Consider the following 16527-nt stretch of genomic DNA (forward strand, 5'->3'; position numbering starts at 1 on the left):
TTCAGGCGTCTTCGGCCCGGCTTGCTTGAATCCTGATGGTGCAATGAGCAAGGGACTCACATCTGAGTATACCCTTCCACGCTTAGGGTGGACAAAATAATTTACAACAAGGGGTGGTGATGGACCGGTCCCCGGTAGCTTGTCTCCTTTCTGGTGAAGAATTGGCTTGGTAGTTTGGTCTGCCCTGTTCCCATGATGCACTGGGCCAGGGACAGACTAATTTGCATATAGCCAGGTTCTGAGCTGGGATGGGGCTGTGAGCTAAATAACGGTGATGGATCAAGCCCTGATCTTTGGACTGGGTAAGAGTGGTCTGCTTAATTCAGACACTCTGTTCATCACCACCCCCTTTTCTGAATCGGTTTTGGCCACTATAGGTGTGGCAGGGTATACTCAGACATGAGTCCCTTGCTCACTGCTCCATCAGGATTCAAGCAAGCCGGGCCGAAGAGGCTGAAATGCCAGAAACCGGTCCCCGGTAGCTTGTCTCCTTTCTGGTGAAGAATTGGCTTGGTAGTTTGGTCTGCCCTGTTCCCATGATGCACTGGGCCAGGGACAGACTAATTTGCATATAGCCAGGTTCTGAGCTGGGATGGGGCTGTGAGCTAAATAACGGTGATGGATCAAGCCCTGATCTTTGGACTGGGTAAGAGTGGTCTGCTTAATTCAGACACTCTGTTCATCACCACCCCTTTTCTGAATCGTTTTTGGCCACTATAGGTGTGGCAGGGTATACTCAGACATGAGTCCCTTGCTCACTGCTCCATCAGGATTCAAGCAAGCCGGGCCGAAGAGGCTGAAATGCCAGAAACCGGTCCCCGGTAGCTTGTCTCCTTTCTGGTGAAGAATTGGCTTGGTAGTTTGGTCTGCCCTGTTCCCATGATGCACTGGGCCAGGGACAGACTAATTTGCATATAGCCAGGTTCTGAGCTGGGATGGGGCTGTGAGCTAAATAACGGTGATGGATCAAGCCCTGATCTTTGGACTGGGTAAGAGTGGTCTGCTTAATTCAGACACTCTGTTCATCACCACCCCCTTTTCTGAATCGTTTTTGGCCACTATAGGTGTGGCAGGGTATACTCAGACATGAGTCCCTTGCTCACTGCTCCATCAGGATTCAAGCAAGCCGGGCCGAAGAGGCTGAAATGCCAGAAACCGGTCCCCGGTAGCTTGTCTCCTTTCTGGTGAAGAATTGGCTTGGTAGTTTGGTCTGCCCTGTTCCCATGATGCACTGGGCCAGGGACAGACTAATTTGCATATAGCCAGGTTCTGAGCTGGGATGGGGCTGTGAGCTAAATAACGGTGATGGATCAAGCCCTGATCTTTGGACTGGGTAAGAGTGGTCTGCTTAATTCAGACACTCTGTTCATCACCACCCCCTTTTCTGAATCGTTTTTGGCCACTATAGGTGTGGCAGGGTATACTCAGACATGAGTCCCTTGCTCACTGCTCCATCAGGATTCAAGCAAGCCGGGCCGAAGAGGCTGAAATGCCAGAAACCGGTCCCCGGTAGCTTGTCTCCTCTCTGGTGAAGAATTGGCTTGGTAGTTTGGTCTGCCCTGTTCCCATGATGCACTGGGCCAGGGACAGACTAATTTGCATATAGCCAGGTTCTGAGCTGGGATGGGGCTGTGAGCTAAATAACGGTGATGGATCAAGCCCTGATCTTTGGACTGGGTAAGAGTGGTCTGCTTAATTCAGACACTCTGTTCATCACCACCCCCTTTTCTGAATCGTTTTTGGCCACTATAGGTGTGGCAGGGTATACTCAGACATGAGTCCCTTGCTCACTGCTCCATCAGGATTCAAGCAAGCCGGGCCGAAGAGGCTGAAATGCCAGAAACCGGTCCCCGGTAGCTTGTCTCCTTTCTGGTGAAGAATTGGCTTGGTAGTTTGGTCTGCCCTGTTCCCATGATGCACTGGGCCAGGGACAGACTAATTTGCATATAGCCAGGTTCTGAGCTGGGATGGGGCTGTGAGCTAAATAACGGTGATGGATCAAGCCCTGATCTTTGGACTGGGTAAGAGTGGTCTGCTTAATTCAGACACTCTGTTCATCACCACCCCCTTTTCTGAATCGTTTTTGGCCACTATAGGTGTGGCAGGGTATACTCAGACATGAGTCCCTTGCTCACTGCTCCATCAGGATTCAAGCAAGCCGGGCCGAAGAGGCTGAAATGCCAGAAACCGGTCCCCGGTAGCTTGTCTCCTTTCTGGTGAAGAATTGGCTTGGTAGTTTGGTCTGCCCTGTTCCCATGATGCACTGGGCCAGGGACAGACTAATTTGCATATAGCCAGGTTCTGAGCTGGGATGGGGCTGTGAGCTAAATAACGGTGATGGATCAAGCCCTGATCTTTGGACTGGGTAAGAGTGGTCTGCTTAATTCAGACACTCTGTTCATCACCACCCCCTTTTCTGAATCGTTTTTGGCCACTATAGGTGTGGCAGGGTATACTCAGACATGAGTCCCTTGCTCACTGCTCCATCAGGATTCAAGCAAGCCGGGCCGAAGAGGCTGAAATGCCAGAAACCGGTCCCCGGTAGCTTGTCTCCTTTCTGGTGAAGAATTGGCTTGGTAGTTTGGTCTGCCCTGTTCCCATGATGCACTGGGCCATGGACAGACTAATTTGCATATAGCCAGGTTCTGAGCTGGGATGGGGCTGTGAGCTAAATAACGGTGATGGATCAAGCCCTGATCTTTGGACTGGGTAAGAGTGGTCTGCTTAATTCAGACACTCTGTTCATCACCACCCCCTTTTCTGAATCGTTTTTGGCCACTATAGGTGTGGCAGGGTATACTCAGACATGAGTCCCTTGCTCACTGCTCCATCAGGATTCAAGCAAGCCGGGCCGAAGAGGCTGAAATGCCAGAAACCGGTCCCCGGTAGCTTGTCTCCTTTCTGGTGAAGAATTGGCTTGGTAGTTTGGTCTGCCCTGTTCCCATGACGCACTGGGCCAGGGACAGACTAATTTGCATATAGCCAGGTTCTGAGCTGGGATGGGGCTGTGAGCTAAATAACGGTGATGGATCAAGCCCTGATCTTTGGACTGGGTAAGAGTGGTCTGTTTAATTCAGACACTCTGTTCATCACCACCCCCTTTTCTGAATCGTTTAACACAGTGGATCGCTCCAAATTATGGGCACTCATGCCAAAATGGAGATTGGAAGAACCATTATTATGCTCCTCACTAGGCTCCCCAGCTAGACACAAGTGAGAGTCTGTTATAATAGGAATGGTGAACTAACAGAAGAATTTCCCTCCACTGTTGGGGTAAGACAGGGGTGTACGTTGGCACCATTCCTCTTCTTACTTAATATTAATGGGTTGGGTGAGTATTTGTGTAAGAAGGGGGAGGATATTCTGAGGGCCAACTCAAGTCAAATGCCAGTTCTCCTATATGCGGACGATGCTGTTCTCATAGTGAGAACAGCAAATGGACTCCAGTCTCTCCTTGATGCTTTTAATTCATTTATGACTGATCTAGGACTCAAAACCAATCACAGCAAATAATTTGTTATGAATTGTGGCACAAAAAAGCTAAGACAAGGAAGTTTATGTTAGGAGGGGAAGAAATTAGGGGAAAAATCCACTTTTAGTACTTGGGTGTGCCTTTTGATATGGATTTTATTTGAAGGTTTTTACTGAGTATTAGAGCAACACAATTTCAAGGGTCTACAGAAGCTGTTTTTAGATTCTCTAAAAGAATAGGGCATGAGTCAACTAAGGAATTGCTTCATGTGTTTAGAAGTAAATGTATGTCTGTTGTTTCTTTTGGTGCTGGTGTCTGGGGATATATAAACTGCAAAATGATGCAAAAAGTAGAAAACAAATTTATTAGGAGATTGTTGGCAGTGCCGCAATGTACCTCTGTATCATTCTGTCATAAGGAAGTTGGGCTGGGTTACTTAGAAATATATTTATATAATTACAACCTTTACTGTTGTGGGCAAGAATCAGAAAAAACCCAGAAGCCCAATTTTGCAGAGAAGTACTGAGAGACTGCATACATCCAGATAACTGCCTAGAAATTCCCTGGCTCAAGCATATAAAATCTACCTTTTTAAAGATGGGCACTCCTGAGTATTTCTCTAACCCAGATACCCTTATTAATGTTTCACACAAAGAATCAATACACTTTTTAATCATTATTCTCAGACACACATTCCTGGTGATATATCCCTCTTGAACAGGTAGAGTTATACCACCAACCCCAAGCACAGCCTGCACTTTATTTACAGTTAAGTCTATATGAGAGGCAAACATTTTTGCTGCCCAGGGTACGTCTTTTTTTTATTTATTTTTTTTGTTCAATATTTTATTAGTTTCCAAAAAGGCATATAAATATTAAATACAATAAAAAAGTGATGAAAAGAAATGCAAAAGCATGGATGTAACTATGTCATGTACAGTTCTAATGAATAATTTCATAAATGTGTTACAAAAGAGAAACAATATTCGAGGAACCATAATAAAAAATCAGATGTATCACTTTGATAAGAATTGATTAAGGAAAAAGAGAAAAGAAGAAAGAAGAATAAGAAAAGTAGGAATAAGGAAGGCAAAAAAAGGAGAGTGAGGGGGAAGGGGAGGCAAGGGGGAGGGAGGAGGGATCTTCTGCAGCACTACAAAAAGAAAGAAAAAAAGAAATCAAAGAGACGACACAAAGGGAAATTGTTTAACCAACCCCTTTGATGCCAAGTCCATGTATTCATCCAAAGTTCTCCAAACACCACTAGAGATAGAAGGGGTGAGATGACCCTGTTCTACAGAGGTATGTGCTCCTCGTAAAAAAGATACCCAAGCCCACCATGTATGATAAGAAATGGAACTAAATGATTTCCATTCCGTAAGGACAATCTTCACTGCAATTGTTAATAACAGATCTAATAACTGCATGTCCACAGATTCCAATGGTAATGGAATGGGTGATGCCCATGGATCGAACAGAATTATGATAAAAGAGAGCTGAAATTGAATCTTAAATATTAACATAAGATGTTTATGAACCAAATCCCAAAAAGGCTGGAGTGGGGAACACTCAAAAAACATATGAGGATAGGTACCCACAGCTAAGCCACAACTCCAACAAAGATCATCATCTTTAAGATTAAGCGAATGTAAGCGCACTGGAGTCCAGTGTAGTAAATTGAGAGAAAAAATGTAGATTGAATTAAAGAAGGGGCAATCTTATGGTGAAGAGAAAGTCTCCCAATCAACTGGCAAGTGTCTGAGGAGATATGATTAGTAAGATCATGGTCAAAATGATGTGACCATTTCTGTTGAGTAACGGTAGTTAGCACAGGTGGATTGGAAGATAAAAATGTATAGATCTTAGAAGCCACATGCCCAGATCTGAGCCACATTAGCAAAAGAGAAACAGTAGGAGAAACTGGATCAAGGCGTACCTTAGTGAGAGCAACTTAGATTTTTAAAATAGTATAAAAGTCTAAATTAGTAAGAGAAAACCGCTGAGCTAAGAAATAAAAAGATAATGGATCATTATTAGAGTCATAAAGATGATGAACCAATGTAATTCCTTTATTAGCCCAATATGTAAATACATTGGAATCAATATCAATTTTAATTTTGGAGTTGCGCCAAAGAGAGGACCACCTAGATTTATGTATAGGAGTAGACACTTTCCTATCAATAGTTTTAACCTCTGCAATGGTGTCCAAAATAATAGCTCGAGAAACAGGAATAGACAAAGTAGACGTAGTCAAGAAAGAGGAGGGGGGCAAAGGAAAAGATAGTTCTTGCTCAATCAAGACCCAGGACAGTGTATGACGAGGATCTGAAGAGAACCACAAAGCCCCTTGTGAGGCTAGGAAAGCAACCTGATATCTATCCCAAACAGGAAAATTACATCCACCCATATCATAGGGTTTCCTCAGAGATTTATAAGTTATTCTGGCCCTCTTATCACTCCAGAGGAACTTAGAAGTGAGGGTATCTAAGTCGTGAAAAAAAGAGGAAGATAGCCGAATAGGAAGCATAGATGACACAAAATTGATAATAGGCGTTATCATCATTTTTAAGGTTTGAAGACATCCCCACCATGAAATATATTTAGGAGACCACGCATCCAAAAGTTGACGAATCTTGAGCAAGGTTTGAGCTTCATTAAAAGCAACTGTGTCATATAAAGTACTGCGAAACCATATTCCTAAATATTTAATCTGCTTTGATTGCCATTTAAAGCCAGCATTCCCCATATGGGCTGGAAAACAATAAGCATTAAGAGGGGACATCTCTGTTTTGTCTATATTAAGAGTATACCCCAAGGCACTAGAAAAACGATTAATAGTATCAGAAATAGCTGGAATAGCTGTAGCTATGTCATCAGAAAAAATAAGAACATCATCTGCATAGGCAGCTGTTTTGATACAATGTGAGCCAAATTGACAACCTTTAATATCTGGATTAAGAAAAATTAGCCGAAGAAGCAGGTCAATAGATAATTAAAACAAAAGAGGGGACAGAGGGCACCCTTGTCTAGTGCCTTGACAAAGATTAAAGTAAGAGGATGTAGCACCATCAACTCTAATATTTGCCTTAGGATGTGCATATAAAGACATTACCATTTTAATAAAGGAATCACCAGGATTGTGCGCACAAAGAACAGCATGTAAAAAAGGCCAGGAGACCTTATCAAAAGCCTTCTCGGTATCGAGGGCAAGAGCTGCCGCCGGAAGAGTTGATAGTTTTGCTTTCCCTATGATATGACAAAAGGTGCGGATATTATCTCTAGCCAAACAACCTTTAACAAAACCAGTCTGTGATGGATGAATAAGGAGCGGAATATAAGATTCCAAACATTTGGCCAAAATCTTGGTAAAAATTTTCGCTTCCATGTTAAGAAGAGATATCGGACGGAAATTCTTAGGGTCCGAATGATCCTTACCTTCTTTCGGAATTACCACAATTGTGGCTTCCGCTGCTGAGCCCGAAACCGCACCCGATGAGATAAAAGTATCAAAGGCGAGGAACCACAGAAGGGAGAAAAGTCTTGTAGAACATGATGGGAAACCCATCAGGCCCCGGAGCCTTCCCACGAGTGGATTTAATAGCATGGGTGATCTCCCAGATGTAATCAGACTACCCAATTTTACACAATCAGCATCTGAAACAGTCTGAATAGGGATTGTTTTTAAAAATTTCTGACAGTGGTCAAACGAAGATTGGTTATGAGGAGTATATAATTTACTATAATAGTCACGAAAGACCTTAATAATGTCCTTAGTATGACATTGTTTGGTACCAGAACTATCAGTAATACAAGATATCTAAGATGATTTAATATTGGACTCCTGAAACTTTAATGTTGCTGCCAAAATCTTACCTGCCCGGTTTTTTAAAAGTAACCGTTTAGACTTCTGAGCTTGGACCCGAACGTGAGCTCTTTTAGTGACAATAGTATTGTAGGAATGTTTCAAGTTCTTAATAGTTTGTAATAGTTGTGTATCCTTAGATTGTCGATAGAGAGATTCTTGTGTTTTAATATTATCTGCTAAATCAGCAAGATCCTTCCTAATATCAGCATTCCTCTTCTCCATTCGCTTAATAATTTGTCCTCTAAGCCTACACTTAAAGGCATCCCATAAGGTCACCGGGGAGCCAACCGAGTTCTCATTCTCAGAGAAAAAAGTATCAATTTCCTCATTTAGTGCCTCAACTTGAGTATGATCATGCAAAATTTCCGAATTTAACCTCCAAGTACGAGGTTCTTTCTTATCCGCAAGATTGAGGAGAGAAAAAGAGACCGCAGCATGATCAGAGACAAGAATCGGATGAATGAGTGGAGACGACGAAAACTGTAACAGGGCTGAGTGGACTAAAAGATAATCAATACGGGAGAAACTAGAATAAGGAGAAGAAAAAAAAGTAAAATCACTACCAGTAGGGTTATGCAGTCGCCACAAATCATGGAGATTAGCGGAGGAACACATATTAGTCATCTGTTTGTGAGCTCTAGGAGGACGGAATTTAAACGCTGAGTTTCTATCTAAAATAGGATCCATTGGGAGATTAAAGTCCCCCCCGACAATCAAATTACCTCTATGAGGAACATCTGATAGTTTCTTAGTAATAGAACGCCAAAAAGATGGGTCATCACTAGTGGGTACATAGATATTCAAAACATAAAGATCAAGAGAACCATTAGACAGTCGGGTCAGCAACCACCTACCTTCTGAATCATGTTCCGCAGTAACCACAGACAACCCTGAATTTTTAGAAATCAATGTTACCACTCCATTCTTCTTACCAAAAGCATCAGAGCACGCAACATCAAGGACCCACTCTTTCCTCAAAAGTAAGGCTTCTTTGTATGAGATTTTCGTTTCTTGCAATAGCAATATGTCAGCAGAGAGATGTTTACCATAATCTAAATTTTTTGCCCTTTTCACCGGATGATTCAAACCACGCACATTAAGTGATAAAACATTCAAAACCAGCATAAAAAAAGACAAAATACGCACAAGTAACTGATAATAGAAAAGACATTCCCAAAAAAGTAATTACAAAACAGTAAAAATGAAACAAAATCAAGGACACCACAAAAGTTAAGCACCAGCAGGAGATCCAAGGAAAGAAAGGAGAAGGGAGAAGAGGAAAAAGAGAAATAGAAAAAAAGAGAAAAGAAACCCACCAGGGGAGGTCTATTGGAGACCAAATCCATACGAGGGGGGAACATGGAGAGGCAAACAAAAAGGCCAACAAGGGAAATAGATAGAGAAAGCCATTACCCCATATGCTAAAGAAAATACCGGGGAAGAGCTAAAAGAGTTGATAAGAGCGAATTGCGAATACAATGCAGAAACACATTATATGAACTGTAATAATAAAAAGAGAAAAGAGAAGAACAAATCTGATGAATTCAGGAGGTATCAAGCAATGGGAAAAACCACAGGATAAATGCGTAAAACAAACATTAGCAGATTCATAATGTAGAACATCAAAGATGGTGTCATAAATCAATTATAGCATGGAAAGTCAGTAAATATAAACTTTTCAAAACATCATGAAAACCTTAAACTTATTAATTCATTTCTCACAGATCTAACACAATTAACAAGACATAAAAAGTTTATTTTATCAATATAGTAAACCAAAACAACCAACGAATAAAAACAATAAACGCAGAACCAAAGCAACAAAGTAAAATAGACGGAAAAAAGAAACAGATATTATATGTACGAAATAGTTAAAAGAGAAGACCAATAATGTAAAAAACACTATACGCACGTAAATACATTAACAAGCAGGAACAACAAAATGAAAGAACTAACTCAAAAGCATCGAGCCACAGTGAAGATACCACAACAGACTACAGACAACAAGTATGTCAAAAAGGAAAAGCCGAAGAAACTCTATACAGAACCTACAAAAATAGCAATAATACACAACCATCACATTATAATACATTCACAGGAACAGAAAAAGGAATGAAACACCAAAAGTAGAAAACATATTGACAGGGTCTCAGAGGGAGAAAAAAGAGATAATAAACAAAGCGGAAAACGAAACACAACTTAGCAGGAGAAAACAAATAAAAAACAGAACCTGGAGGTAAAAAAAGGTTAGAACATGACAGCCAAAAAGCCCATCATATAACAGCATCATAGGAAGAAGAATAAAGACCGTAGTAGTGGCAAACTTCAAATCTTACGAAATAAGCAGGTTACAAAAAATAAACCTGTCAGAGAAAATTTAAGAACCAGAGGGTCCAGGAGAAGGTGAAGAATCCATCTGGGACTCCATCTGATTATCTAGGGAGGTCGAAAGATCGGAGGGCTCATAGAAGATCTGAGTACGACCTCTAAAAGTTATGCGGAATCTTGAAGGACCCGCAAAGGAGAACGGATTGTTGATGTCAAGTACTCTTCGTCGTAGATTAAGAAAACCTTTCCCTCTGATAACAGTGTCTCCAGCAAAGTCCTGGGAAATAGCAATCTTGTGACCCTCCCAAGTGACCGACTTGATCTTCCTCATCTGAGCTAGAATTTGCTCAGAGTGCTGATGACGCAAAGGTTTAAAAATCACAGTTCTAGGATGAGGTGAAGATTTAGGCCGGAATGTAGGAACACGTTGCGCACGTTCAATTTCAAAATCTTTCTGAAAGGAAATCTGTAGGACAGAAGGAATCCATTGGTATAAAAAGTCAATCAGTGATGGAGCCGACTTTTCCGCGTCCTCGGGCAGACCAAAAATACGTAAATTGCTCCTGCGATTTTGATCTTCCTGTTCCGTAAGATCTCTCCTCAACGCAGATATGGAGCGTTCCAATTGTTGCATTGATTTAGAGTGCTGTTGCGCAGTATCCTCCACACCACTTATCCGTGATTCCGCAGCAGAAACACGAAGAGATAAGGCCATAAAGTCATTTCTGATTGCTGCCACTTCAACTTGGAGTAAGTCAGTGTTAGTTTTGGTCAATTGCGCAATATCATGAACAGCGTTTAGACGAGATAAAATAGTGTCCAGAGTAACGCCTGTATCTTTCGGAGTTAACTCCGGAGTAGGAGACCTTTGCTTGGATCTCTTAAGGTTACCTTTCGAGTCCTTGAGCTTGGGAGAAAGGCCCATGTTATCAGCCATTGAAGAAAACCAGGTAAAAATTCAATAGACCACACACTTTGAATAAAAGTCGTTGAAAGAAGGCCAGACACTTCGTACGATCAGAAAAGCACCCTGGAATACAATATTGAGTACAGTATAGGGTCAAGCACTCATTGAGCTACAAAACCGAACTCAATATACTAAGATGACACCATTTTGAGGAGCAGGTTGTGCATAAAAGACATCTCAGTGACACAGTATCACATCCTCAGGTAAAGGATCAGATGCGCAAAACATTCTCAGTAACCAGGCAACCATTAAGTGAATGTGCAAGGAAAATGCAGCTGAAGAAGAGATAAACTGCACCAAGAAGCGTTGAAAATGCACATATATACATTACTTGGCTGTAGGTTCCATTTTACTCGTAGTTAGGCGTCTGAAATGAAAAAAATCTCCTTTAAGTAGCCATTGGCGCAAATTGTAGCATATACAGCCTCTTCAATGACTGTCCTCCACAGAAATATCATGTGAGGCACTGCAAGGGGTGAGAGAACGCGAGCGCCGCCACCGGGAAACAAAATGGCAGCCACTCACGAAGATGCTGAGGAGAAGGACGTCGCGAGTAAAATATCCTTAACCGGAGCCGCGGGAGCAGCGACAATGCAACAGGCTGCTCACCGCATGTTCCGACGTCTGTAGCGCCGGCTTCAGAGATGCTCCCTCGCCTATGGGGGTTGGAAACTTCCTTGTCAGCCTCCGAAGCCCCGGAGCTCAAGTGCGATCCGCCATTCCTTAGCGGCGCGCAAGCCACGCCCCTGTGCCCAGGTTACGTCTTAAAACAACACATTTCCTGCCAGCTTTTCTTACCCAAGGCACGTGGTTCTCCTTACATGCCCCGTCCTTGCGCTGGTTCTACCTATCAAAGTGCTTGGCACTTTATTTTATTTTGCACATTTTATACTCCTCATAGAAGGCAATTCCTCCGTCCGATATTGTTAGCACTGAAAATCAGGAATCACGAGATAGATCTGGCTTATTCACCATCCCTAGACAATGGGGATATGATATATGATGTTTTCAAATTATATTTTAACAGCATATAGAATACGTAGTAAATACAAAATCTGTATTGGACGTAATAAATTGTATTTTATGCACACTTTTATGGCTCAAATAGAGCCGAATAAAGTAATTTGACTGACTGACTGACTGACTGGGTTGGGACAATTAAGGCAATGGGTGTCAGAAAATCCACCATATAACCAGTGAATTTGCCATTTGTGCCTTTTTAAGCAGAGAGGCACTTTTTACACTCTGATAAATGGTGCAGATGTCCGGATTGGTGTCACTACAACGCGGTTTTTTACAACGCATTCCGTTACATCGGAATTTTTACAACGCAGGATCCATTACATCGGATGCCATTACAACGCATGGCATTACATAGCAGATGCTATTACAACGCATGGCATTACATCGTAAGTATAGGTAAGTATATCTTTTTTAAAAAAAATGTAATTAAGTTAATTTAATTAATTTAATTTAATTAATTTAATTAAAATACATTTTAAAATAGTAATTAATTTAATTTAATAAATTTAAATCTATTTATTTAATTTAATTTTAATAAAAATTGTAATTAATTTTAATTAATTAATATAATGAAATTAATTTAATTTAAATATTTTTAAACATTATAATTAAAATAAATTAATTAAAATATTTAATTTAATTTAATTAATTTAATTAAAAAATGTAATTAATATAATATAATTAATTTAATTTAATAAATATATTTTAATTAATTTATAAATGGTAAATATAATTTAATTAGCCCTAAGCACAAACCCAACCCTGAACCCTAAAACACCCCTGTACCCCAAAACCCAAACCCTACCCTGAAACCTAAAAACACCCCTGTACCCCAAAACCCAAACCCTACCCTGAAACCTAAAAACACCCCTGTACCCCAAAACCCAAACCCTACCCTGAAACCTAAAAACACCCCTGTACACCTGTACTTATTTTAAAAATTATTTTATTTAATATAATAAATAATAATTTAATAATATTAAAAAACATAAATAAATATATTTAATTATAATTAATATTAATAAAATTAAAAAAATTAAATACTTACCTATACTTACGATGTAATGCCATGCGTTGTAATAGCATCTGCTATGTAATGCCATGCGTTGTAATGGCATCCGATGTAATGGATCCTGCGTTGTAAAAGTTCCGTTGTAAAAGCCTCCCGTTGTAAAAGTTGCGATGTAACGGTGCATCACCCAGATGTCCTGCTGTTAGCAACTGCCCCAGCTTTTCACACCCCTCCACCAAGATGCAGAGGTAACTCCGGCAAATATTGTGAAAGGTAAACCATCCTAACTGGAAGGGATAATCCACCGCAGAAATGGTGCCAGACATTCATGAAAAGGTATGTATAGTGTCCTTTACATACAGAAAAGTGGCTGTATTTGCTTGTGTCAACCTTGGTGTAGTGGGTCTGTAAGTATTTGTGGACCTGGGAATGAATCTATGTGTATGGAGTTCTTTGTGTTCATTGTGTAGAGGATGTGTAGATTGCATGTATGTGCATGCATGTTTTCCCTTGGTTTCTTTTCATTTTGGGCGCACATGTGTGTATGAGGAGGATTTGTCTGTCTGCGGATCTGCTTGAGGAGTCTGACGATAGCATTTGGTCCGTATAGAAAGTTACATAGAACATATATATGCATTTATTTGATAGCATAAGCAACATTTCAACCGGAAAATTGTTCATAGCAGTTTTACATAGCAACGAAGATGGTACATATATCTATAAGGATGGGTCATTGACAGAGTTTAGATAAAATACGCTATTGTATGGGTGGAATGTACCAGTCAATGAAATGGGGTGGGTTCTGTGTGAATTTACAGGGGCCAGCGTTTTGGAGAAAGTTGGTTTACTTAAACATTTCAGTTATTCTATCTCAAATGTGAAATGCTGGACAGGGGTGTAACAAATGCAATATTATCTCTAAAATATATACAACTCTTTTCACTGCATATGATGTTACATTCTCTCTTGAAACTTTTCTTACCTGTGTCATTTTATGTTCCAGAATCTGCGTCGTCGTATTTCTAGTGACATCACTTTTTTCTAACAAAACCTGTGTTTTCAGAAAGTCTCTGTCAAACTGCCGTAACATGTTCATTTGATCTCTTTTTGTCAAACCGGCCAAGTACAGGGGAACAAAAGTGTACTCCCCTTGGTCATCCTGAAGGCAGGTTCTTCTATTCTTGACAGGCTTGAATTTGATCAGCTTGACTTCCGGTGGCTCCAGTTCTTCCATGTTGCATAATGAGGGGACTACAGCTGGGCCACTTTCTGTGATAGTTTTGGATTCCTGTCTCTTGTATGATGACCTGTTAAAAGGTGTGCTTATTGGGGTGTTAGGGCCAACAGTTGGCCATTTGGGGCCAAAGGAGCTGGCGTTAGATGACTTAGCTCTGGAGCTTCCAGGAATTATGCTTGTCTTGATGGTGAAGTCAGACCAAGCATCCTTCATCCTTTGGATTTGACCATCTGTAAAATTCTGACTATCTAGTGTTGGGTATGGTTTTGACTTATGAGGTGTTTTCCAGCTTTCCCAGTAAGACTTCCGTGCGAATGCTTCAGGTTTATAAAGATGATTATGGTTCAAGTGCCCAAGTGTATAATCTTTTGCGTCAGCCTTATTAGCATTTTCCATGCCATCCAAAATTAGCTTCAAGGGTACTTGCTTCCTGTACTTGTGCTCTTGCATGTTAAAATGTATTGACTTTGGCGAGTATTACCTTAAGTTGAGAAACAACGTGTTCGAATTGACACTTGATTCACATCAGAATCTATAAAGACAAGAGATATACAGATCAATCTTAATTCAACAATAGACATCGATGACTATCATACAATATTTAAGGTAAAATCAAGATTTCATCGAGGTGTGTGTGCATACATGTTTGCGTTCATGGTGATCACACAAAGAGAAGGCATCAAAGTGAAGACCTAAAACATGAAACCGCAAAGGTGAGATTTGGCTGGTTCAAATTTACCTTGTGTAAATAGAAACTATTTGTACTTGGCCCAAAGGGGGGTCAGGTAAAAGTGGAGCAGGAAATTAGATCTATTATGGTACTGTGAAACTCCAATCAGCACGGTGTAGAATTGTACAGAAGTAAACAACTCTAAAATAAATGGAACCGTGAAAAATAATGATCTTTTATCCTAATGCCATACTTAGGGATTCAATTGTACACTCAAGAGGAGTTGTATGTGGATTGCTTTTGAGCTGTTGCCTTCACACATTTGAGGTGGTCAGAAATCAACATCCATTGTGCATCAAATCATTCCAACTCAGATGAAAAAAGTAACAGCCAGAAGAGAAGGATGAAAACTTACATGGCGGCGGCTAGGGAAAATATACATCACCTCCAGGAGAAACAAGCATTTTATTCAGAAAGCTGGAGTGCTGGTGACAAAATATAGTGTATCACTCTAAAATAAGACACAGATGGGAATTCTGATCTTCATAGATTCAATGATCACAAGTACTAAACCAGTGTATAAACTTTAAAGTGGGTGGATTTGCATCAGTTAGAGGAGACACGATGTTCAGTAACCCCACATCATCAGAAGCAGTACAACAAAGAAAGGCTCTGTCAACCCTAAGGGATGACTTTGTTTTTTTCATCTGATCTAGATTTCCTGATCACCAATAGAGGTATCAACATCAGCAGCCTCTCAATAAAGTCAGAGTTTATGTGTCACTCATTAACATGTCCCTATCTAGTGGCATAACTGTGGGGTGGACTTGGCCAGTAAGAGGCAGGAGGAGCAGTAACACACCAACTGGGATACAAGCAGCCACTCCTGCAGTCTTAGAACCGAAAAATACTCATTTTTGTGCCTGGGTATCCACCTTCTCTGAAGTACCCACCCTGAAGTAAAAATTGTGATTTGTGAAACAATTTCACAGACTTCTCCTCCAGTAGATGTTACAGTCTTGATCATGCCTCCTATTTATTGGTAAGAAATTACACAAACTGTTGTCTTGATTCACCTAAAAACAGTTCTACTTTAGGCATTTGTTTGCTGTGGAAAAAAGTGTCCTTCAAACACGGTTGGCTATAAAATCCTCAGAGGTTAGATATGGATGAGAGATCTCTCGGACACTGAGAGAAGAATGGTTTTTACACACAACAGCTACAGCAACACACCTTTGGAGTACACATAATGCTTCAAATGTGCATTAAAAATGTTGTGTCATGAGAGTTATAAGGCTACAGATAAACACCTATCCATGTCACAAGTAGCCATGACCCACTCTATCATGCAGTACACACATAAGGAACACATTTACCCAAGTTATTAGGCCTTACTCCACAGTATATCTAGACACACTTAAATGCCAGGACAAAAGAGTGCATTATGTACCAAAAATGCAGGAAACCGCAGGAAATGATGCAAGCTAGGCACAGCCACTGCACTGCAACTGCACTACAACTAGATCTACCATTGTACATGCCACAGGGAGGACACAACTGACAACTGCAGCAATGTCAATACACCTCACCTGCAAAGCACCAATGGTAGCTAAGCCAGTGTCTTCATCGTTCATAACACCAGCCAGTTTCCATATTCCTCACTGTATGAGTTGGTATGTTCAGTGTGATTTATGTTATGAGTGTTTGATTGCTTGAGTGTATGTCCTAATGCGCACTCTGGTCGTAAAGGAAGGTTACCTAGAAAGAGGTTTGTTTTGAAATCTTTTTTTATATAGATAGAAACTTTATTCAGTTATTGCAACCATCAAAGTATACATTTACAATAGACATGAAAAAACAGATCATAGTTTTAAAATTATTATAAAACACATTCCAATTAATTGACTACATAATATGTCACAACCCTCATGTAATTAAAACATGTCGGAATAT

At 40.6% G+C, this 16527-nt stretch overlaps 1 protein-coding gene across 3 annotated transcripts in view; it reads right to left on the minus strand.

Moving 5' to 3' along the window:
• Positions 1–16527, minus strand: part of C6H6orf118 (chromosome 6 C6orf118 homolog) — a 338123-nt gene that overhangs the window by 248474 nt on the left and 73122 nt on the right. For all 3 annotated transcript variants that reach the window (XM_078648656.1, XM_078648655.1, XM_078648654.1), the window contains one exon: positions 13650–14436. In XM_078648656.1, coding sequence (XP_078504782.1) covers positions 13650–14354 — 705 coding nt within the window. In that variant the 5' untranslated portion in view covers positions 14355–14436. The remainder of the gene's footprint in view (positions 1–13649; positions 14437–16527) is intronic.

The sequence above is a fragment of the Lissotriton helveticus genome, chromosome 6, assembly GCF_964261635.1.
Source record: "Lissotriton helveticus chromosome 6, aLisHel1.1, whole genome shotgun sequence".
NCBI lineage: Eukaryota > Metazoa > Chordata > Amphibia > Caudata > Salamandridae > Lissotriton > Lissotriton helveticus.